Source organism: Oncorhynchus tshawytscha, unplaced genomic scaffold (assembly GCF_018296145.1).
Source record: "Oncorhynchus tshawytscha isolate Ot180627B unplaced genomic scaffold, Otsh_v2.0 Un_contig_57_pilon_pilon, whole genome shotgun sequence".
Lineage (NCBI taxonomy): Eukaryota > Metazoa > Chordata > Actinopteri > Salmoniformes > Salmonidae > Oncorhynchus > Oncorhynchus tshawytscha.
In genome coordinates, this window is record NW_024609823.1 from 411,780 (window position 1) to 437,568 (window position 25,789).

At 45.5% G+C, this 25,789-nt stretch overlaps 2 protein-coding genes across 2 annotated transcripts in view; both read left to right on the forward strand.

Moving 5' to 3' along the window:
- The first annotated feature begins 692 nt into the window (after positions 1-692).
- Positions 693-6,426, forward strand: selenos (selenoprotein S). Its single transcript, XM_042319040.1, has 6 exons — positions 693-955; positions 2,986-3,117; positions 3,429-3,535; positions 4,090-4,179; positions 4,620-4,692; positions 5,458-6,426. Exons 1-6 carry the CDS (start codon positions 862-864, stop codon positions 5,538-5,540), a joined length of 579 nt encoding a protein of 192 aa, XP_042174974.1. The 5' UTR covers positions 693-861; the 3' UTR covers positions 5,541-6,426.
- Positions 6,427-7,039: 613 nt separating this feature from the next.
- The window catches only part of chsy1 (chondroitin sulfate synthase 1), a 105,816-nt gene continuing 87,066 nt past the window's right edge, over positions 7,040-25,789 (forward strand). The window contains exons 1-2 of the mRNA XM_042319048.1: positions 7,040-7,778; positions 10,847-11,342. Of these exons, the coding sequence (XP_042174982.1) occupies positions 7,468-7,778; positions 10,847-11,342 (807 nt within the window). The 5' untranslated portion in view covers positions 7,040-7,467. The remainder of the gene's footprint in view (positions 7,779-10,846; positions 11,343-25,789) is intronic.

Genomic DNA, 25,789 nt, shown 5'->3' on the forward strand with positions numbered 1-25,789 from the left:
CATTTTTTACACTGACTTTATGACCACACACTGGACTCTACCCACACACTCACACATGCATACACTGACACCCCAACACGCGCACACATGTATACTGACGCCATACACACATTGACACACACTTTCACACTCACCACATACGGTGCTGCTACTGTCTTATCTATCCTGTTGCCTAGTCACTTTACCCCTACCTATATGTACATAACTACTTCAATTACCTTGTAAACCTGCACATCGACTCGGTACTGCTACTTCCTGTATATAGCCATGCTATATTTACTTGTTGTTGTTGTTCACTGTGTAATTGTTCCTTGTGTCACTATTTTATTTTGTATCTATAACTCTGCATTGTTGGAAAATGACCCGTAAATTAGCATTTCACTGTTTGTCTACACCTGTTGCATACAAAGCATGACAAATGGTATTTTATTTGAAAGAAACTGACTCTGCACACTGTGCTACAATGTAGATGGGTGAATGGGTAGGCTACTTGTGGAGTGAACTGTACTGGCCTCACAGGTCAAGTCTATGCTTAATTTTTGCCTTCCAATTTATAGAATGAAAAGCGGCATGACTGATAAGTGTAGCATTTTTTGAAAGGACTAAGTGTGTATTTGACATCTAGTTCCGCTTGCTAGGATACATTTATTGGACTCTGCTGACACCTCGTGTGTGACTGGTGTCTTGCTCAGAAGCACGAGAGGCTTCCACGTCATCTTTACTGGGTTGGTGTTAATAACACATATACCAGGAAATTGCACTTTTTGTCAACTCACGAAGCATGGAAAAGTAGCTAGTTGGAGCTGTGGTGACATTGAAACGCATAATTAGAGGACTATAGAGTCACCAATACGTTTAGAAATGGATGACGATGTTACCATTGAGGACGAAGGTGGACCAGAAATACAGAAGACACCCCTTGGAAACCAGGATTTAAGTTTCCTGCAACAAACTGGTAAATTGGCTAGCTAATATCAGCTGCACATCTGTCAGTTTTCTGGCTTGTTTACCAAGCCTAGCTGGCCTGGCTAGATATCCATCAAAGACTAAAGCTTATAATGCAGCTAGCTAACGTTGTAGCAGTGGTTGTAGCTAGTTTAGCTAGTGTAGGCTAAGATGGCTAGCTACAGTAGCTCGCTAGCAAAATAACGAGATACAGAGACGCCTCATTCATTGACAGGGCTGCCAACTTTTGAAGAAAGCAAATATAACTCCAGGCTATGTGAATTTCATTTCCCCTGGCACACTCCTATATGGGAGAACATTTTACTGTTTTAAAGCTCTTTCCTGCAATTCTACGTATTTTGACATGGTTTAGGCCCATGGCCAGGGTAACAAATAACACCGGTCCGGTGTATTCAGGAATCAGGATGCTTAGAAAATTGAATGAACACTCAACATTTTACGACTTTGTTACTTTGGGATTTTGGGTGGCTGAAATGTAAAGTATGCTAATATATATATTTTTTTAATTATAATTTTTTTGACACTTCAGACAGTAATAAGATGGGGAGACAGTGGAGAGGTTGGAAGCAGGAGATTGGAAGCAGGGATTGATCCCTGTTCTCAGGTGGAATGTACGGGAGTGTTATCACTACACCAAAGCTTTGCACAGGAAATTCTAATGTTGATGGCAGTGGGTAACCAAATCCCAGATTGTAGTCTCCTTGACCATAGACTGCCTTCAAGGTAAGGACACAAACGTTTTCAGTATTTTGTAATTTGGGTGAATTCTCTTTAAAATAGGTCTCGAATAAATTCCTGCTTCATTTCTCCTGCTTCAATCACCCAACCTTCAAGGAAACATCTAATAAATATCAATATGGGTTCTGGCCATCATCTTACTCTATGTAGACAAAATATGTGTTTATGAGTTGAGTCCCCCTACCATCTCTGCCTAGCATGTGCACCATACTAGAATGTGACATTTATTTGATTCCTGGAACATTTCATAACAATGCTTTTTTTGTATGATATATTCAAAACTGTCCATGAATGGCTGCAAAAATACATAGCCTCGTACAATTAATTTTCAAAGACCCAAGTAGTCATATCAGATTTTGAATCTGTGATTACACTGGCAACATTGGGAAGAAGTGGAATAATAAAATAATTGTTGGGGAATGACATTTGTGTTATTGCTGACATCACATTAATTACCCTGTATTTTAGCCCATTGTTAAGAATGAGAATTTTTACACTGCTCAGTCTAAATAAAGTAAGTAGATAATCAAATCACCTGAAAACAAGATTACATTAATCTGCCCCCACACCTTAACCAAATATGTGTTTTATTTATTGTCCCCCCTCTAGAACCAAATTTACACATTTGGGTTCACAATCTGTCAGACACTACTTTTTTTTTTTGTATCGTTCCAAACCTCCCTGCTAAAACATACTGTAGGTCTGTCTGCTGTCACAGCCTCAATACTCAGGGCTGGCTCTAGCCTTTTGTTGGAGAAAAAAATGTAGTGTTTTAAGTTAATTTCCTGCAGTTCTACACATGTTGCCGCTTTAAAGCAAGTTTTCTGCAATTCTACGCTTTGGTATGGAGAGAACTTTGCAATGTTACAACACATTTCATGCAATTCTAATAATTTTGCCATGGGACAGAGAAAATGTGCAGTTTCACAGCTTATTTCCTGCAATTTCTACCCATTTTGCTGTGGAGTGGATCAACATTTTTCCCCTGGAATTATACACATTTTGTAATGAATTATGCCATGTTAATATAATATGAGTGTGCATGACTAACCAAATCAATAGGGGCCCCCTGTAGGTCAGGGCCCCTGGGCACGTTCCCTTCATGCCCGGTCCGTATTCGGCCAGGATTACTACTTGTTTCGATAGATAGATTGGTTGGTAGTTAGCTTAAACTAAAAATTGTTAGCTGACATGGCTAAAAGAGAAAAGCTGATGTATTCTACTGTTTTTACAATCAATAGTAAGTTGAGAGCTCAACATAATTTCCCTTCCTGTCCACAGTCGGACCATTGGTGGCAGAATATGGATGGTATCTGTTGTTCATGTGTGTGGGGGTCTACCTGGTGGTCCAGCACCTGAGCAAGAGGAGAGTCAGCCAGGGACAGAGCAGCTCGGCGTCTGGAGCAGTGCAAGGTGAGTGGCCGTAACCAATAGTTTTTTATTTAACCAAGGAAGTCACTGAGTTCGACAAGTACATTTAGTCTCTTATGCAGACACACCGTCAGACACACACGCGCACACACACCTAGGACATGAGCATTCTTGTTGCAGCTCCAACAATGCCACATATTCTCAAGACAATGACAAGCTTGCTGAAGCAGAAACCAACTGGCACTCACACGCTAGAGCCAGCTCTCATTCCATCCAGGCGTCTGACACATCAGGAATGGAATCTCAGAATGCCATGGAATTAATGGAGTCAGTAATATCATCCAATCTGGCAGATCCCAATGCAGTAGTGAGGAGACAAGAGGCACTGGAGGCGTCCAGGAGAAGAATGCAGGAGGAGCTGGATGCCAAGGCAGCCCTCTTCAGGCTGAAACAACAACAGGTATAAAGTGACACCTTTCACATAGACGAACCGTACATAGACCATGGACGGACCGTACATAGACCATGGGACGGACGGACCGTACATAGACCATGGGACGGACGGACCGTACCGTACATAGACCATGGCTTCTTAGCAAAGAGCGATTTCTCAAGCAGGAATTTTGCTAGGACTGTCTGAGTTGGGAGGGGAAAACTATCTGTTATTGGCAGAGAGGTTTGGAACTCTTTCTTATTGGCCTATTAACAAATGTAACGCTTGGTGATGTCACCAGACAGGCCAAAATGCCGTCCCACCAAAACAGGCGGAAATTTCAGGCTGTCTTTTCAAACAGCTCTCACACTAAAAGGGCAATATCATCGTTTTCACAATTTCACAGTATTATTCTAACCTCAGTGTGTGAAAATAAATATGTAAAGCACAGGAAAGTCACGTTTTTGACTGCACTGGGCTTTTAACACCAATCTGAAAGCACAGGCACCATAACCAAGTTTGCCCATTGTCCCTGCCAAATCTGATCTTAAACTTTTTGGTACTTGTCTTTTGTTTGATAGCTGGAGGAGGAGAAGAGACAACAGAAAATTGAGATGTATGACAGCATGAAAGAGGGGAGGAGTTACAGAGGAAAATCAAAGACAGCCCAGGTAAGCTGCCTTCTCTATCATAGGCCTACATACCATATGCCATTTAGCAGACTCTTTTATCCAAAGCGACTTGCATGCATTTCACATATGTGTGGGCCTGGGAATCGAACACAACCCTGGCATTGCAAGCGCCATGCTCTACCAACTGATTCATACAGGACCACCATACATAAAATGCAAAGTAAATGCATCATTTGATAGATATTATGGCAGAGTCAGGAGTTTTGTACGGGCAGGTCACAGGGTCAGAAAAATCTCTTGGCTGTGATAAGTCGTGATTAGCACCCAGAGTTTTCCCTGGCCATGTCCATCCTGACCATGAAGAAACTCCTCTCTGACATATTACATAAGTCGTAGTGCTTACATGAAACCCATGAACAAATCTGAGGTTTCTTGTCTAAATGAAACTATCTCATAATTATTATGATGTAACATTTCAGAACACTGAAGAGGCCAGCACATCGACTACAGTGTTGAAACCAAAGACTGACAAGAAGCCCCTACGGAGCAGTGGTATGTTGACATATTTGATGATGAGAGCAGTATTGTAATTGGGGGCTTCCAGAGGTATGTTTGTAATGGCTGGGAGTGTGTGTAAGCAACACAAAAAGGGGGTTAAGTGTAATTACATTTTTATGATTGTATTTCCCTTGTGACTCAATAATAAAACATAAGACATCATGCTCACTGTTAAAGTAATTAAACAGGTTCGGAATCCTACTAGATCCGTTTCTGCCTCCATGCAATGATGAGCCACTTTCATAGTCATGCAAGGCACTAATCTTACTGTAAATTAAAAGCACTGCTACTCTTACTGAAACCTATTCAAATGTTATACATTTAACATTTACACCTGCAAATGGTGACAAATATAAAGGACATACCAGTAGTAAGGAAGGAATGAAATCCACAAAAGAAAAACAATTGAACACTGCAACCCACCTTTACTGCAACTAGTTGGTCTTGCTAGTTATGTACATCTGTCTGTATTATGATGCAGGAAAACAGATAATATTGCTAATATTTTGTACTTCAAAAACATTAGCGATACAAAATGTCCATCATTGCAACTGATGTTTTTTTGGATTATGATCCGGTAAGAAGCAGTACTAAGCTTTTTGGGGGGGGGGAGGGGAATATCCAAACAATGTCTTAAAGAAAATGGCTAAACTGTGACGTTGTTCCTTTAAGGAATAAGTAGTAGGTAGGTGACTCTGGCGTCCTCCATCTCCTCTCTGTTCCAGTAACCTACATTCTGCCCTGCTGTGTGTATTTCAGGCTTTAATCCCCTGAGCGGAGAGGGAGGTGGATCCTGTGCGTGGAGACCAGGAAGGAGAGGGCCGTCAGCTGGCGGCGGATGAGGTTAAAGGAGGTCAGAGCCACAGGCTCAGGGTAGACATCTCCCCCTTAACCCGGATCTAGGATCAGAATACCCTACTATCGTTTCTAACATGAACTATTAGGAGGATGGAAGAAATATCTGACCCTGTATCTGTGGCTAGGTGTGACTTGTGCCTACTCTGAGGTGACCTGTGAACTCTGATATTTGACCCATCTGAGTCACACACACTGACCCACTGAAGGAAGCTGCCAGCAATCTCAAAGCCCTCTTAGTTATTGATCTAAATCAATCTGTTATTTGTAATTCTCTGTGTTTGGGTTTAGGGATTGGTTTCACAACTGTCTGTGTTTTAGATCATGTTGCCTCAGTAATATTAGCATTGTCAAAAAATACAATGTGTTGCCACATGATAACGATGGATCCTTTCTGTTTTAATGCCTTTGGACAACTTCAAACTAACCAGTGTTGAAAACAATTGTCTTGTTTCCACATTCCAATTTTGGCTTATTGAATCATCTTATTTCAGGACACCTGAGAAGGACTTTTGAGTATGACAGTTTCTAATGATGCTATTCCTGTAAATGGCACCTGTGCCAGTGGGTTTGGCTGATGACTTTCAGTGTAACTGTGTGTATGTGTGTTTTCTTGTCTTCTTTTGGGGTTGGCATCTGTGTAAACTTTCAAATGTGCGCTGCCTACCAAGGCTTCATGTTGCGAGAGTAGATGCTAGCCAGATGGCTTTAGTAGTGCTGTGCACCGTACTGCTTTTTATACAATTACATAAATCAGATGTAACCGTTAGTCATCGTGTTATTTATTGGAATATCAATGATCATCAAGCAATTTTAGTTACTGAGAAATAAACTGACCTGCACCTTTTATCACAATAAAGATATTATAGATAAGTTGTCTACGTATCTGTGATGTTTGCTGGGGAGGCTGACTGACGACACACAATAGCTAATGTAATGGTCCAGTGGCGTAATCATACACCTGCCAACTCCATGTTGCCCACTAGATGGCGGCAGTGTAATGTAAACGAAGCCACAATCATAACGGTAAAGGTACATAGTTTCTAAACTGTATTGGGTAAGATCGCACTGATTTCTATGGCTGTCATATACATTATTGTTGTAGTCTTGCTCTTAAATTGATAAGAATTTTATACAATCATTATAAACCTTATGTTAATTTTCTGCACACCATTTACATTGAGTTCTAGAGCATTTTGTGGTTGGCCTAGTCGGTTATGATGTCTCAAATTGCTTTTTCATTTCACTATCAGTGCCGCATATTAACTCGGCTGACGTTTAATTTCAAGGTTCAACAATGCTTGCTCTGTACTTTTTTTGCATGTCTGCATGCATGGTCTTTCACTTTCACCGGCTCATCACCAGGGCATTCTCAGCTTGTGATCAGACTTGCACGTCAAATACTGGAAGGAAAAAAAGCTGAGACCACTGCGTAATCACACACCCCAGCCAGTCAGAGCGCTCCTACGGAGTATCAACTAGGTCAAATCACACAGTTAAGCCGCGTTGCTACTAAGCGTTTTCGACATTCTCACAATGGCGAGGTAGTGGAAAGAATGGGTTGGCTACGCGTCTCTGGGCGAAGAAGAAACCATACATTTTGTTGAAGGTCGCAGTTTTTTGTCATTTATTGATAGCGACGGAATGCTTGCTGATTAGTAGGGCCACATGAAGAGAGGAGTATACGTTCAGGTGGTGGGTTTATGGAGACTGCTACGTATGCAGCAGCCAGCTTACATCGGGACCAAAAGAGGGTTGGAGAAGAAAGAGGCTTTCCTACCATGAGAGCGAGTTAACCCCGTTTTTTTTTATGAGGGAGAAACAATTGAACCAATATTGCTTTACAAAGACGCTGTGTTGGCAACAGCGAGAATAGGCTACGAGGCAAATCGGAGTTGGGTCAAGTTTTGGGGAATGGCAGGTCGAAGCCGAAGAGCATGGTTTAGTGTTCTGTTGGGGCTGGTTGTCGGGTTCACCCTGGCTTCCAGACTCATATTACCGAAGGCTACGGAGTTGAAGAAATCCGGTCAGAAACGCAAGGCGAACCCAGCCGGTTGCGGGTTGAACGGGGGTCTGAGGAGAGAATTCGGTGGGATATTATGGCCCCCGCAAGATAACGGATTTTCGGCGACCGAGAAGCCAGTTCCGAGGTCCAACAATTTCCTTTACGTCGGCGTCATGACTGCCCAGAAGTACCTGAATAACCGCGCCATCGCGGCACATAGGTAAGTTATGAGTAGAAATAGAAGGAATGTTGCTTTTTCTCTTTAACAAGATCCCATTTTCAGCTATTAGTTTTCTGTCCCAGGGTTTCTGTACGCATCAGTTCTGCTCATTCCTCTCCCCATTCTGAAATGGTCAGCCTACATTTTACATAGGCACTTAAAGATAACTATTGTTGCTAGTTTTCTGCCAAATAGGGATACCGAATTTCAACAATGTTGCCTACACTCTTAAGTCTTATGCAAAATTGTTATTAATCTAATCGATACAAATGTTGCTAGTCGCCATTTAACAGTGTATCAATGCCATGTGTGGCTGTGGCCTGTATTATGATAGACCTTTTTCTTGTGAGCTATTAAACACCTCAACGTTAGGCAGATCATGTCCTATAAGTTGGCAAGACAAAACCTTGTTGGATATACTATTATAGATGATATACAGTCACTATAAGTTGTCCTAAGTGACATTTAGAAGTCTTTGTTACAGGGTCTATGTTATAACATGCTCTCAGCATTCACGTTCTCACCCACATTTACCCTACAAACATCATACTTCAATAGGCAAACTCTTCTGTTCACTTTTTCAGGCCTTTGCCAACTCTGAACACATTCGCTTCACAATTGAGCTGTATCATTCTGTGGTGATGGTTTTGCCATCAGATGAGCTGCGTAGGCTCTTTGGTAGGCTAGTTTTGAATTAGATTGAGTAGGCAATGGCTCCATCCAAGATATCTCCAATTGTGAGGGGTTTCTGTAGGTGTTTCGTTGTAGACTAGCACTGATGCTATTAGTATAGCTCTAAAATTAGAGATGTCTGTTTGGAAAGAGGGAATGTTAATGTCATTAGCCTTGAAATGTCTTTCATCTAGGCCCGACTGAAATGCAGTGAATGTGAAGCTGAAGGTTTTATGAAATGATGGGTTGGACCGAGAAGACAGCCTGCAGACTCAACAGTGCTATCTTTTCATGTGTCCAGTCATGTGGATGATTCAATATAATTCAGGGGAAATGTTTGCACATCTGCAAAGACATACAAGTATATCTGTATTCAATCAGATTAATTAGTAGAGTAGTTTATTTAGTCTCCCTCGAATGTCCTTTCAATGGACCGATCATGATGAACGTCTAGAGACCTGAGAAGGAGATATCTATCACAGTATTTTACATCCACTCCCATGTCTTTATTTTGGGCCCAAAGTAAAGTCCCATTTAGTTTATTTTCAGTGCAGTGTCTCAGTTGTTAGTTAATTACTAGATTCCCCATTCAAATACAGTTCTTTATCCCAATGAAACATTACTGGTGCTCAGTTGGGTAGGGCTCAAGTCAGTGGGCTCAAGTCAGTGGGCTCAAGTCAATGGGCTCAAGTCAGTGGGCTCAAGTCAGTGGGCTCAGTGGGCTCAAGTCAGTGGGCTCAAGTCAGTGGACCTCTTGTAAATACAGGTTATAACACGTTATGCTGTGTTATTACATGACGTTCCTCCATCTATTTGACATTTTAGTCATTTATTAGACTCTTACAGTAGTGAATATTAGAGGTCGACAGATTATGATTTTTCAACGCCGATACCGATTATTGGAGGACCCAAAAAGCCGATACCGATTAATCGGCAGATTTAAATAAATAAAAATATATATATATATTTGTAATAATGACAATTACAACAATACTGAATTAACACATATTTGAACTTAATATAATACATCAATAAAATCAATTTAGCCTCAAGTTAATAATAAAACATGTTCAATTTGTTTTAAATAATGCAAAAACAAAGTGATGGAGAAGAAAGTAAAAGTGCGATATGTGCCATGTAAGAAAGCTAACGTTTCAGTTCCTTGCTCAGAACATGAGAACATATGAAAGCTGATGGTTCCTTTTAACATGAGTCTTCAATATTCCCAGGTAAGAAGTTTTAGGTTGTAGTTATTAATAGGACTATTTCCCTCTATACCATTTGTATTTAATTAACCTTTGACTATTGGATGTTCTTATAGGCACTTTAGTATTGCCAGGCTAACAGTATAGCTTCTGTCCCTCTCCTCGCTCCTCCCTGGGCTCGAACCAGCAACACAATGACAACAGCCACCACATCGAAGCAGCGTTACCCATGCAGAGCAAGGGAAACAACCACCCCAAGGCTCAGAGCGAGTGAAGTTTGAAACGCTATTAGCGCGCGCTAACTAGCCAGACATTTCACTTCGGTCACACCAGCCTCATCTCGGGAGTTGATAGGTTTGAAGTCATAAACAGAGCATTGCTTGACGCACAACGAAGAGCTGCTGGCAAAACGCACAAAAGTGCTGTTTGAATTAATGTTTACGCGCCTGCTTCTGCCTACCACCGCTCAGTCAGATACTTAGATACTTGTATGCTCAGTCAGATTATATGCAACACAGGACACGCTAGATAATATCTAGTAATATCATCAACCATGTGTAGTTAACTAGTGATTATGATTGATTGTTTTTTATAAGATAAGTTTAATGCTAGCTAGCAACTTACCTTGGCTTACTGCATTTGCGTAACAGGCAGTCTCCTTGTGGAGTGCAACGAGAGAGAGGCAGGTCGTTATTGCGTTGGACAAGTTAACTGTAAGATTGCAAGATTGGATCCCCAGAGCGGACAAGACAAAATCTGTCTTTCTGCCCCTGAACAAGGCATTTAACCCACCGTTCCAAGGCCGTCATTGAAAATAAGAATATGTTCTTAACTGACTTGCCTAGTTAAATAAATATTGAATAAAGGTGTAAAAAATAATAATAATAATAATTTTTAAAAAATCAGCAAATCGGCGCCCAAAAATACAGATTTCCGATTGTTATGAAAACTTGAAATCGGCCCTAATTAATCGGTCGACCTCTAGTGAATATATATATATATATACACGTTTTCCCCCTGGGAATTGAACCCACAACCCTGGCGTTGCAAGCACCATGCTCTACCAACTGAACCACATGGGACCATCCATCTATGTCCTTCGTGGGCCCAGACTTGTGTGTGTGTGTTAGTACTCTTACCCACTCTCCATCCTATAGAGTACCTGACCTCTGCCTGTGTCTCTCTCTGTAGAACGTGGGCTCAGACCATCCCGGGCCATGTGGAGTTCTTCTCCAGCGAGGGTTCGGACACCACCATCCCCATCCCCATCGTGGCGCTGCACAACGTGGACGACTCCTACCCACCGCAGAAGAAGTCCTTCATGATGCTCAAGTACATGCACGATCACTACCTAGACCAATATGAGTGGTTCATGCGGGCCGACGATGATGTGTACATCAAGAGCGAGCGCCTGGAGGGCTTCCTGCGCTCGCTCAACAGCAGCGAGGCCCTCTTCCTGGGCCAGACGGGCATGGGCGCCCGCGACGAGCTGGGCAAGCTGGCGCTGGAGCCCGGTGAGAACTTCTGCATGGGTGGCCCCGGCGTGATCATGAGCCGTGAGGTGCTGCGCCGGATGGTTCCTCACATCGGCCAGTGCCTGCAGGAGATGTACACCACGCATGAAGACGTTGAGGTGGGCCGCTGCGTGCGGAGGTTTGCCGGCGTGCAGTGTGTCTGGTCCTACGAGGTAAGAGCAAAGATGGCGGCTGGTCATATTGTATACTGCAGTTAGTCCATCTATCACAGCGTTTGAAGGTTTAATTTTAATTGGTGTTATACAAGAGAAGGCTGGGTAGAAAACCATCTGAGAATGAGGATGTAGTCGGTAGAAATGACCTTCAATGTAGTCCGTCTGAAGTGTACTACAATGTGAGGGGAATCGCCAACAAGACGCCTATCTTGGTTTGAAGTACTCTGTGAAGTGAAAGACATCATGCAGTGGATTTCCCACACACCACAGTAGTGCCAAGGGCATAAGTTGATAGTCAGTAGATCTGGCACCTTCAGTAGGCAGTCCTTAGACTATCTCCTGGCAGATGTACTATTCACAATATATTTATGTGACCATATGATTGCTTGACAGATGAAAGAAAGGGACAATTCCATTAAATGATGCTGAGACCAGGGCTCTGAAGGGCCATTTTGGTTGCATATGCTCCCACTGTAAATATTTTTCTGTGTGACCTGACATGTTATTTTGGGAGCCCCAGTGCGTCTAGGAGAAAAATGAGTCCGATATTAATTGCTGTAATGATTAGGGTTTGCTGTACCGTCGTTCCCCAGTGACCTACTGTAGAGTAAAAACTGAGCACATATTCGTTACTGTCATGGCTGCACCTTTACAACAGAGAAGATGGACTGTTTCAAACACAAACAGGTAAAACGATGTGACCCATACTACTGGCGCAATATTTGTTTCTTCCTGTGGTGGGATTGGTGGGCTGCATTCGTAAACCATGAATATTTACACCTTGTTCCGTCATGTTACCTCATTTTCTAGCGAGCTAACAGCCTGGTTACTTCACCATTCTATCCACTACACATTAGAGGCACAGAAAGAAAGGAAAGGGGTGGCTTCTTCAGCAGAGGAAGGATCACACCAATGAGTGAATGACTGATCTCTTGCATGTTGTCACCCACAAACTCAACGTTCTTAAAGAGACCCTGTACAATTCTAATGTTTTGCATTTCAATATGTACACAATGTAGAACCCTAATTTTTCAATGGCGGGTTTTTGTTTCAACATTTTAGCTTTTTATAATAAACAAATGTCTTTAAATATACTGTTAAATATTCATTTACATAGCACAACGTGTGCTTCATATATACTGTATCTCAATCAATTTAAACTTTATTTTCTGGCCAAACAATATTTTTTTCCTGCTTATACTGCAATCAAACTTCCTTGTTTCAGACTTTTGCTTTCTAACGTGTTCTAAAATCAACCCCATTTAAGGTTCTGCAGGTGTAATTTAACAAGGTTCTACAGGCGTAATTTAACAAGGTTCTGCAGGCGTAATTTAACAAGGATCTGCAGGCGTAATTTAACAGGGTTCTGCAGGCGTAATTTAACAAGGTTCTGCAGGCGTAATTTAACAGGGTTCTGCAGGCGTAATTTAACAAGGTTCTGCAGGCGTAATTTAACAAAGTTCTGCAGGCGTAATTTAACAAGGTTCTGCAGGCGTAATTTAACAAGGTTCTGCAGGCGTAATTTAACAAGGTTCTGCAGGCGTAATTTAACAAGGTTCTGCAGGCGTAATTTAACAAGGTTCTGCAGGCGTAATTTAACAAAGTTCTGCAGGCGTAATTTAACAAGGTTCTGCAGGCGTAATTTAACAAAGTTCTGCAGGCGTAATTTAACAAGGTTCTGCAGGCGTAATTTAACAAGGTTCTGCAGGCGTAATTTCGGCTATCAGAGATTATGGGTTGCAGCTTGGCAAAAGGTGTCCGTTTTCTGACTGACAGCCTTTGTTAGTGTGTTCATCTCACAGTAACTGTGGAGCTTTCGTGCTGCTGTCCTCCTCACAAGCATTAGACAGAGACTAGAGAGGGAACTGTCAGACTCTTAATTCAACTGTCGATCAATTCATGTCTTTATTCATTAGGACCACTTGATCTGACGTGTGCGTTCGCTTACGCCCCGGCGCCCCGCTGGTCCTTTGATATCAAGGTTATTATGACCCAGAGTCACTTCGGTGTGTGTGTGTTTATTGACCAGTTTGTAAACCATAACAAGACATGTTCTGTTTGCAGTTGTCCACTGGGTTCCTTTGCAAACTACCAGAAACAGTATGTTGTGTATTTTGGCAGCAGACACAAGGCCCGGCACCCACCCACCATACAGTTGACTTGGCATTCTTCACTTCAGTTAGTCATTTAGCCATAAATCAAGTCACGGGTTCCATAGTCACTGTTGAGACATGCAGCTAAATACACATTTCCCCCATCCAAATAAATCTGCATATAATATCAGGCCTGTGAACAAATTGGTAAAACACAGCATCTGTTCAGTTTTTAAAGCTGCTAGTTAATCTGGTTTGGCAGGTGGAATGAGACAGACATGTCTGCTGTCTCATATACAGAGTTCAGTCCCAGCCACCTTTACGACTGGCCTGGGGCCACTTTTAAACAGCCATTTGATGTGAGTTTTAATTACAGCTTATTGTTTATCTAGTTACAGAGAGCGGAGCCAAGCAATTAATTAAGTGTATGTGTGTGTCTCCGATGAGTTTTAATTACAGCTTATTGTTTATCTGAGGGGTGGGAGTCTCCGGAGGAGGGGTGGATGGAGTGGGTGTGTGGTGTGTCTCCGTCTCTCTGTCCTCTGTCCCTTCCTCCTAAGTGTGTGTCTCCGTCTCTCTGTCCTCTTCCTCCTGTGATGTCTCTCTGAGTGGTCTGTCTCTCTGTCCTCTTCCTCCTGTGTGTGTGTCCGTCTCTCTGTCCTCTTCCTCCTAAGTGTGTGTCTCCGTCTCTCTGTCCTCTTCCTCCTAAGTGTGTGTCTCCGTCTCTCTGTCCTCTTCCTCCTAAGTGTGTGTCTCTGTCTCTCTGTCCTCTTCCTCCTAAGTGTGTGTCTCCGTCTCTCTGTCCTCTTCCTCCTAAGTGTGTGTCTCCGTCTCTCTGTCCTCTTCCTCCTAAGTGTGTGTCTCCGTCTCTCTGTCCTCTTCCTCCTAAGTGTGTGTCTCCGTCTCTCTGTCCTCTTCCTCCTAAGTGTGTGTCTCCGTCTCTCTGTCCTCTTCCTCCTAAGTGTGTGTCTCCGTCTCTCTGTCCTCTTCCTCCTAAGTGTGTGTCTCCGTCTCTCTGTCCTCTTCCTCCTAAGTGTGTGGTCTCTCTGTCCTCTTCCTCCTAAGTGGGTGTCTCTCTGTCCTCTTCCTCCTAAGTGTGGTCTCTCTGTCCTCTTCCTCTCCGTCTCTCTGTCCTCTTCCTCCTAAGTGTGTGTCTCTGTGTCTGGCTGTCCGTCCATCCCTTCCTCTCTCCTCATCACATCTCCATGGTGAATCTAAATGACTGTTTCATTGGGATCTGATGGGGTTCCTGGAGTGGAGGTACTACTAAAATACAGATGAAAAGGGGTATTCCTTCAATAAGAGGCAGTTGTTTGGATGGACAGGGTGGGATCTGTCTGTTGGATGGATTCCTCCTAAGGGGTGCTTATTATTCATCTGGAGGGTCTAACTAGTGGAGGGGTGGGGTGGAGGGGTGGATGGAGGGGGTGGGATGGAGGGGATGGATGGAGGGGGTGGGATGGAGGGGATGGATGGTGGGATGGGGTGTGGAGGGGATGGGATGGAGGGGATGGATGGATGGATGGAGGGGTGGATGGATGGATGGGGATGGATGGAGGGGATGGGATGGATGGTGGATGGATGGATGGGATGGATGGTCTGGGATGGGGGGATGGATGGTGGGATGGAGGGGTGGATGGACAGTGGGATGGACTAAAATGGGATGGATGGAGTCTCTGGATGAAGATGGATTCCTTGGGGATGGATGGAGGTTTGGGTGGATGGGGGACAGTTTGGTGGATGGATGGATGGATGGGGTGGGATGGGGTGGATGGATGGAGGGGGGGTTGGATGGATGGATGGAGGGGTGGGATGGATGGATGGAGGGGTGGATGGATGGAGGGGGTGGGATGGTGGTACTGGATGGATGGGTGGATGGATGGAGGGGTGGATGGATGGAGGGTGGATGGATGGAGGGGTGGGATGGATGGATGGATGGGGGGATGGATGGAGGGGTGGGATGGGGGATGGGGGATGGATGGATGGATGGATGGGGGTGGATGGATGGAGGGGGGATGGGATGGAGGGGGGGAGGGGATGGGATGGATGGGGTGGGATGGAGGGGTGGATGGATGGATGGGGGTGGATGGATGGATGGAGGGGTGGATGGATGGATGGATGGATGGATGGAGGGGTGGGATGGATGGAGGGGTGGGATGGGGGGATGGAGGGGTGGATGGATGGAGGGGTGGATGGATGGAGGGGTGGGATGGAGGGGTGGGTGGATGGATGGAGGGGTGGATGGATGGTGGGGTGGATGGATGGATGGATGGAGGGGGTGGGATGGAGGGATGGATGGATGGGGTGGGATGGATGGATGGATGGAGGGGGGGTGGATGGATGGAGGGGTGGATGGATGGAGGGGTGGATGGATGGAGGGGTGGGATGGAGGGGATGGATGGATGGAGGGGTGGATGGATGGAGGGTTGGGTGGATGGATGGAGGGGTGGGATGGATGGAGGGGGGGTGGGATGGAGGGATGGATGGATAGAGGGATGGATGGAGGGTGGGATGGAGGGGATGGATGGATACAAATAATCACATGGGCTCAAAGTGAAATATGGTCCTGAGTCACGTGATTGTGTCTGTATAGGCCCAGGTCTCACTCCCTGACCAAAGGACCATATCTGGTTTCCTCAGTAATGCCTGCCTGTGGAGTTAGTTGCTATGGTAGCTGTGCATCCATGTCTCCCTTCACTACGAGTGAGTCAGTGTTGAGAGTCATTATCCAAATGGTGTTTTAGAAGAGCCCTCCAGTGATTCAGAAAGAGCAGCAGAACCGCCATCACTGGGCTTTGAGTCTATTGATCCTCTATCACAGCCACAGAACCCAGGGGTTTCTGTCAGACTAGCTGTTATCATACACTACAAGTATGTGGACACCTGCTCCTCGAACATCTCATTCCAGAATCATGGGCATTAATATGGAGTTGGTCCCCCCTTTGCTGCTATAAAAGCCTTCACTCTTCTGGGAAGGATTTCCACTAGATGTTGGAACATTGCTGTGGGGATTTGCTTCCAGTCAGCCACAAGCATTAGTGAGGTCAGGCACTGATGTTGGGCGATTTGGCCTGGCTCGCAGTCTGCATTTCAATTCATCCCAAAGGTGTTTGATGGGGTTGAGGTCCGGGCTCTGTGCAGGCCAGTCAAGTTCTTCCACACCGATCTCGACAAACCATTTCTGTATGAACCTTGCTTTGTGCACAGGGGCATTGTCATGCTGAAACTGGAAAGGGCCTTTCCCAAACAGTTGCCACAAAGTTGGAAGAACAGAACTGTCTAGAATGTCATTGCTGTAGAATTAAGAGTTCCCTTCACTGGAACTAAGGAGCGTAGGGTTGTTGGTGACCATATTACTGCCACAACCTGCGGTCACCAGTCATGAAGGCAGTCAAATTCCACGTGACCATTTAGTCACAGTAGTTAGGCTTCTCCAGGCTCAGATGCTGTTGCTGGTCATTAGTAACCTACCAAACTTGCTAACTGCCTGGTTCTCAGCACTCTATTGTCCCTCTAATCACTCAGACATCAATATAAATGTAATGGAAGATCTAATGATACTCTTCATTAGAGCTCATGTTCACAACATTTCTATAGGCTATGCAACTGTGTGAGAACATTAAACAGAGGAGGATCCCATCAGCTTTCTAAAGGCCAGGCCTACTATATTCTCAATGTTCCTGATATGAAGCACATTGCTTCTCTTTACAACAGGAGTACAGCCCACCTGGCTGGCATGGAAAACAAAGCAGAGCTCATGACTTTTCTCTTCATGCAGCCTTACAGTGTATTAAAAATCTACACGTATAGCCCAACGTTTGTAGAACAACTAAAGTTACATTAATAACTCTACATTAAGCCTATAGGAGGACCTATTTCTTTGTTAACCGCTCAACACAGAATAGCTGCATGTGGCCACTCCCCCATATCGTTTGGAGAAAATATTATATTTTATTCAGCTTTGTTCAATTGTATTCTTCATACTATAAAATAGTGCCATGGAATTCTAAGCAAACCTTGTCTGCTAAATGAACTAGTGTAGCCCACAGCCATTTGGGATGGCCAGATCAGGGCCTAACATCAGCACAACTCAGAGTATGTTATTCTGTTCTTCTAAAATAGACTCCACTCCAGCTGACGCTTGGCATTGCACATGGTGATCTTAGGCTTGTGTGGGGCTGCTCAGCCTTGGAAACCCATTTCATGTATCTCCTGTTGCAACTCGGCAGTCCCGTTTTGTGAGCTTGTGTGGCCTACCACTTTGGTTGAGCCGTTGTTGCTAATAAATGTTTCCACTTCACAATAGCAAAAAAAATGACTTGTTGGAAAGGTGCCATGCGATGACAGTGACACGTTGAAAGCTCTTCAGTTCGGGCTATTCTACTGCCAATGTTTGTCTATGGAGATTGCATGGCGGTGTGCTCGATTTTATACACCTGGTTGCCGCAAGTGGATCTTCCATTGAGACAATAACCTCAAGCACACATCAAAATCCCCAAAGAAATGGTTCATTGGCACAAAATCTACATGTTGCAATGGCCATCAGTCTCCGGACTTGAACCCCTTTAAAAACCAGTGGTTTGTATTGAAGAGGACAGTCCATAAGTACAGATGAAGGATATCCAGGATCTGGAAGGATTCTGTATGGAGGAATGGTCTAAGATCCCTCCCAATGTGTTCTCCAACTCAAACATTTTAGAAATAGACTCCGTGCCGTAGTACTCACAAGGTGAGGTATTGATAACTCAGGTGTAAATAATTGACCCCTACCTTTTTTAGTTTTTTTTTTATTACTTGTTAAAGAATTGTATTAGTATTACATGTCATTTCCCGCCAACATTTCTGCATACAGTAATTTTTGCACATCTTATAATAATCATTTTGGACCACACTATTTGGTTTGTGGCACATGCAAGGAGTTAACCCTGGTGTTACAAGCGTTATGCTCCAATCAAATGCACCATTGAAATGATGTTAGGAAGGTCAAAGGGTGTCCTGCCAAGGGGAGAGAGGGAGATTCTAACTTGAAGATCCACACCTTCCAAGTCTTCCATTGATGATACGACTGCATGATTTACACAATCTCACGTTAGGGTTCATCCCAGAGAGGCAGCAAGTGGGAGGGAAGGGAGGGCTCTTGGATTTCACAACATCTTTGTTGGTTCTTTAGTCTGTTTTTCTTTCAGAGGAGAACCAGTATTTCAGAGTATTTCAAGATAAGGCAGGACTTCTCCTCCTGCCAGATGAATCCACAGGAAGTCAAACGCCCACATCTGTACTTTACTGTACAATGCCTCGACATGCTCTCTCTCTCATACTGTCCCATGCTCTCTCTCATACTGTCCCATGCTCTCTCTCATACTGTCCCATGCTCTCTCTCATACTGTCCCATCTCATACTGTCCCATGCTCTCTCTCATACTGTCCCATGCTCTCTCTCATACTGTCCCATGCTCTCTCTCTCATACTGTCCCATGCTCTCTCTCTCATACTGTCCCATGCTCTCTCTCATACTGCCCCATGCTCTCTCTCATACTGTCCCATGCTCTCTCTCATACTGTCCCATGCTCTCTCTCATACTGTCCCATGCTCTCTCTCATACTGTCCCGTGCTCTCTCTCTCTCATACTGTCCCATGCTCTCTCTCATATCTCTCATACTGTCCCATGCTCTCTCTCATACTGTCCCTGTGTCTCTCTCTCATACTGTCTCTCTCATACTGTCCCGTGCTCTCTCTCTCATACTGTCTCTCATACTGCTGTCCCATGCTCTCTCTCATACTGTCCCATGCTCTCTCTCATACTGTCCCATGTGTCCCATGCTCTCTCATACTGTCCCATGCTCTCTCTCATACTGTCTCTCATATGCTCTCTCTCATACTGTCCTCATCTCTCTCATACTGTCCCATGCTGTCCTCTCTCTCATACTGTCCCATGCTCTCTCATACTGTCCCATGCTCTCTCTCATACTGTCCCATACTGTCCCTCTCTCTCATACTGTCCCATGCTCTCTCTCATACTGTCCCATGCTCTCTCTCATACTGTCCCATGCTCTCTCTCATACTGTCCCTGTGCTCTCTCTCATACTGTCCCATACTGTCCCTGCTCTCTCTCATACTGTCCCTGTGCTCTCTCTCATACTGTCCCGTGCGTGCGTTCTCTCTCTCATACTGTCCCGTGCTCTCTCTCTCATACTGTCCCATGCTCTCTCTCTCTCATACTGTGCTCTCTCTCATACTGTCCCGTGCTCTCTCTCATACTGTCCCGTGTCCCTGCTCTCTCTCTCTCATCTCTCTCTCTCATACTGTCCCCTGTGCTCTCTCTCATACTGTCCCGTGCTCTCTCTCTCTCATACTGTGCCCCATGTGCATGCTCTCTCTCTCATACTGTCCCTCATACTGTCCTCTCTCTCTCATACTGTCCCGTGCTCTCTCTCTCATACTGTCCCTGTGCTCTCTCTCTCTCATACTGTCCCGTGCTCTCTCTCTCATACTGTCCCATACTGCTCTCTCTCTCATACTGTCCCGTGTCCCTCTCTCTCATACTGTCCCGTGCTCTCTCTCTCATACTGTCCCTCATGCTCTCTCTCTCTCATACTGTCCCGTGCTCTCTCTCTCATACTGTCCCGTGCTCTCTCTCATACTGTCCCGTGCTCTCTCTCTCTCATACTGTCCCGTGCTCTCTCTCATCTGTCCCATACTGTCCCATGCTGTCCCATGCTCTCTCTCTCTCATACTGTCCCATCTCTCTCTCTCATACTGTCCCATGCTCTCTCTCTCATACTGTCCCGTGCTCTCTCTCTCATACTGTCCCACTGTCTCTCTCTCATACTGTCCCGCTGCTCTCTCTCATACTGTCCTCTCTCTCTCATACTGTCCTGTCCGTGCATGCTCTCTCTCATACTGTCCCGTGCTCTCTCTCTCATACTGTCCCATGTGCTCTCTCTCTCATACTGTCCCGTGCTCTCTCTCTCATACTGTCCCGTGCTCTCTCTCTCATACTGTCCCGTGCTCTCTCTCTCTCATACTGTCCTGTCCCGTGCATACTGTCCTGCTCTCTCTCTCATACTGTCCCTGTGCTCTCTCTCTCTCTCATACTGTCCCTGTCTCTGTCTCTCTCTCATACTGTCCGTGTGTCCCTGCTCTCTCTCATACTGTCCCGTGCTCTCTCTCTCTCATACTGTCCCGTGCTCTCTCTCATACTGTCCCGTGCTCTCTCTCTACTGTCCCTGCTCTCTCTCATACTGTGCTCTCTCTCTCTCATACTGTCCCTGTGCTCTCTCTCTCTCATACTGTCCCGTGCTCTCTCTCTCTCATACTGTCCCGTGCTCTCTCTCTCTCATACTGTCCCGTGCTCTCTCATACTGTCCATACTGTCCCATGCTCTCTCTCTCTCATACTGTCCCGTGCTCTCTCTCTCTCTCATACTGTCCCGTGCTCTCTCTCATACTGTCCCTGCTCTCTCTCATACTGTCCTCTCTCTCTCATACTGTCCCGTCTCTCTCTCTCATACTGTCCCGTGCTCTCTCTCATACTGTCCCGTGCTCTCTCTCTCATACTGTCCCGTGCTCTCTCTCATACTGTCCCGTGCTCTCTCTCATACTGTCCCATGCTCTCTCTCATACTGTCCCATGCTCTCTCTCATACTGTCCCGTGCTCTCTCTCTCTCATACTGTCCATACTGTGCTCTCTCTCTCATCCCTGTCCCTGTCTGTCCCGTGCTCTCTCATACTGTCCCGTGCTCTCTCTCTCATACTGTCCCGTGCTCTCTCTCTCTCATACTGTCCCGTGCTCTCTCTCTCATACTGTCCCGTGCTCTCTCTCTCATACTGTCCTGTCCCGTGTCTCTCTCTCTCATACTGTCCCATGCTCTCTCTCTCTCATACTGTCCCATGCTCTCTCTCTCTCATACTGTCCCATGCTCTCTCTCTCTCATACTGTCCCATGCTCTCTCTCTCTCATACTGTCCCATGCTCTCTCTCTCATACTGTCCCTGTCTCATACTGTGCTCTCTCTCTCTCATACTGTCCCATGCTCTCTCTCATACTGTCCTGTCCTGTGCTCTGCTCTCTCTCTCTCATACTGTCCCGTGCTCTCTCTCTCATACTGTCCCGTGCTCTCTCATACTGTCTCTCTCTCATACTGTCCCGTGCTCTCTCTCTCTCATACTGTCCCATGTGCTCTCTCTCTCTCATACTGTCCCGTGTCTCTCTCTCTCTCATACTGTCCCTGTCCCTGTGCTCTCTCTCTCATACTGTCCTCTCTCTCTCTCATACTGTCCCGTGTGTCCCTCTCTCTCTCTCATACTGTCCCTGTCCCTGTGCTCTCTCTCTCTCATACTGTCCCTGTCCCTGTGCTCTCTCTCTCTCATACTGTCCCGTGCTCTCTCTCTCTACTGTCATACTGTCCCGTGCTCTCTCTCTCTCATACTGTCCCGTGCTCTCTCTCTCTCATACTGTCCCTCTCTCTCTCATACTGTCCCGTGTCTCTCTCTCTCTCTCTCATACTGTCCCTGTCCATACTGTCCCGTGCTCTCTCTCTCATACTGTGCTCTCTCTCTCTCTCATACTGTCCCATGCTCTCTCTCTCATACTGTCTACTCTCTCATACTGTCCTGCTCTCTCTCTCTCATACTGTCTCTCTCTCTCTCATACTGTCCCGTGCTCTCTCTCTCATACTGTCCCGTGCTCTCTCTCTCATCTCTCTCTCTCATACTGTCCCGTGCTCTCTCTCTCTCATACTGTCCCGTGCTCTCTCTCTCTCTCATACTGTCCCATCTCTCTCTCATACTGTCCCGTGCTCTCTCTCTCATACTGTCCCGTGCTCTCTCTCTCTCATACTGTCTCATACTGTGCTCTCTCTCTCTCATACTGTCCCGTGCTCTCTCTCTCATACTGTCCCGTGCTCTCTCTCTCATACTGTCCCTGTCCTCTCTCTCTCTCTCATACTGTCCCGTGCTCTGTCCCTCTCTCTCATACTGTCTGTCCGTGCTCTCTCTCTCATACTGTCCCGTGCTCTCTCTCTCTCATACTGTCCTGTGCTCTCTCTCATACTGTCCCGTGTCATACTGTCTGCTCTCTCTCATACTGTCCCGTGCTCTCTCTCTCATACTGTCCGTCTCTCTCTCTCATACTGTCCCGTGTCTCTCTCTCTCTCTCATACTGTCCATACTGTCCTCTCTCTCTCTCATACTGTCCCGTGCTCTCTCTCTCATACTGTCCCATGCTCTCTCTCTCTCATACTGTCCCCTCTCTCTCTCATACTGTCCCGTGCTCTCTCTCTCATACTGTCCCATGCTCTCTCTCTCTCTATACTGTCCCGTCTCTCTCTCATACTGTCCCGTGCTCTCTCTCTCATACTGTCCCGTGCTCTCTCTCTCACTACTGTCCCTTGCTCTCTCTCTCATACTGTCCCGTGCTCTCTCTCTCATACTGTCCCGTGCTCTCTCTCTCATACTGTCCCGTGCTCTCTCTCATACTGTCCCATGCTCTCTCTCTGTCTCTCTCATACTGTCCCATGCTCTCATTGTCTCTCATACTGTCCCATGCTGTCTCATACTGTCCCATGCTCTCTTTAGCTCACTCTGTATCAGATAGTACCAACTGAAATACCCAGCAAGTCTCTGCCTCTTCCTAACTCTCCATCTTTCTCAATTCAATTTCAATTTAAGGGCTTTATTGTTGGCTTGTGAAACATGTTAACATTCCCAAATCAAGTGAAGTAGATAATAAACTATGAAAATTAACAGTAAACATTACACTCACGAAAGTTCCAAAATAATAAAGACATTTCAGATGTGTTGTACAGTGTTGTGATGATGTGCATATAGTAAGTACAAAAGGGGAAAATAAATAAACACATGGTTTGTATTTATAGTGGTATCTTTACTTATGTCAACAGATCTGGGATATCTCTCTCACACTGGTCTTTGAGACTTAGCCTATAGCATCTATATTTAGTTGTCTTCACAGGCTCAAGTTATTACAAGGGGTTTTTCACATAGAAAATGACTGCCGTGAACAGCCTGCCTAAAGTGTAATCATATCACTGCTAGAAGAGGAATGGTAGTTCCAGCTGTAACCAACATGATCTTCCATCCTACCACTTGACCTCATCACCTGCTGGTGTGTCATGAGTTCAGAAGGTCGACCGGGCCAAATGCCATAAGACAATGCCACACCCAGTGAGCAGAGTCAGTCACCTGTTGTACGTCTGATTTAGGTTGATTTGGCCACGTTAGCCAGTTAGCCTACGGTAAGGTCCCTATTCATGTCTTCAGTGACATGCCCTCTATCAGACAGAGCGTTATTAGGGTTGCCAGTCTAGTGGATATCTGTAGGTAGGACCTTCACAGCCTGGCACAATCTAAAGAGCTCCTGGTAGGATGTATCACTGCTAACCTCTTGGGCCATGTTCAGTTGGGCAAACTGTAGCAAAAATGAAACAAGTTTTTAGTTGAGAAGCCATTCCACTTCAAACCGTTTTCTCCCTAGTGAACATAACACTTCTCTGGATTTCTCTAGAAGCACATGTGAGCTGTGGAGTGGATTAAGCGTCCTAGTATGGTAAGAGTCCTCTCAGACAGAGGGTTTCATCGTACTGTGTAGGAGGCTTAGCCTGGTGTCCCAGATCAGTTCCTGTTGTATAGGCTAGCCAACTCCTTGTCAGTGACAGTTGTAAAGCCTCTCTCTCTCCTCCTCTATCTCCGTCTCTCTATCCCTCTGGGGTTTTTCTCTCTCTCAGATGGCAGGGAATGTGGCGAACCTTGTGTATTTCTAGACATCCTGTGGCTGCTGGTGTATGTGTGTTCTCTCTTCAGCGTTGCCTCGCACCACGCTAAACTTAGACCCCAAACAAGCAAATAAATGTTGACAGAAATAAACACAAACAGTGGCCAAAAGAGATGGATTTTGCATGAATTACAGTGGGTTTTCTCGACATAAAATGCACCCTCTGTCTAGCTTCAGGAGATGCTAATGATAAGCATGGCAGTGACATGACTACTTTTGGGAGAAAATTACTTAGAATTAGATTTTATCTGCTTTAGTGAATCAAGTCTCTGTCTGTCTGAGGGTCTGTCTCTGTCTGAGGGCTGTTGGTTTGTCTCTGTCTGTCTGAGGGCTGTTGGTCTGTCTGTCTGAGGGCTGTTGGTCTGGCTGTCTGTCTGAGGGCTGCAGCTGAAGGATCTAGGCTGTGCAGTGTGTACCCATCCCCACCCTGAGAGAGAGAGAGAGAGAGAGAGAGAGAGAATTACACTGTCATTTGTTTGGAGACGTGTGCTGGGTGTTTCTTGTTTTACACTGTCCTGTATACATGAGCTCTCTCAGCAGTCCCCTTACTCTCGCTCGCTCTCTCGCATTTAAACTAAGACTTGGTTTACATTAGGATGCATTTGAGCACTGTGTTGTTGAAGAAAACCGTCAGTGATTGTAAACCGTCACCCATTATTATGGAGCCTTGAGAGTCCTTCTTTATAATAGTCTGTTGTAACCATGTGGTTGTTGACCTCTGGACTTCCTCTCTGCCTCTTGTTGTACAAGTTGTCATTCACATTTTTGCGCAGGCCTAAATCATGCATCGGGAGATACAAGATTTATGGGAAAATGGGAGTGGGTCTTGTCCAACCACAGTCAGTCAGTCAATCACTCCAAATGGGATCTGATCTCCTGTATGTAAGAGAACAGCTCTGTGTGTATCCAGTAAGTGAATTCCCACCCCTTTGTGTCAGCAGGAGCAGCTTTCCTTTCATACCAACAGAGAAACCTGCAAGAACAGGGCTAATGGGAATCACAAGCATCCCCTGCTGCGTGGTATGAACCCACCGTTTTAATCCGAATTTCTCCTGAGTGGCCTGCCTTCCTCGGGGTCCTTCCTACCTTCCTCGGGGTCCTGCCTGCCATCCTCAGGGTCCTGCTTGCCATCCTCGGGGTCCTGCCTACCTTCCTCGGGGTCCTGCCTACCTACCTCGGCATCCTGCCTGCCATCCTCTGGGTCCTGCCTACCTTCCTCGGGGGCCTGCCTGCCTTCCTCGGGGTCCTGCCTGCCTTCCTCGGGGTTAACTCAGGCCCAGCCACACAGGCTGGTTGAAGTGAATAAGGCTTGCCAGCCATGATTCTAGGCTGATAGCGTTGATAGTAACTGCAGGTGGACAGCCATGCTAACTGGTGCTGTGATGGGCTAACTGGCTTTGTGCTAACTAGCCCTGTGCTAACTAGTTCTGTGCTAAATTGGCCTGTTAAACAGGCACTTTTGGCGAACCAGCTCTGTGCTAGCTATGTACTAACTAAGCTAACTAGCTCTAACTTAACTAGATTTGTGCTAACCAGCTCTGTGGCACAGGTCATGCGCATCAAAA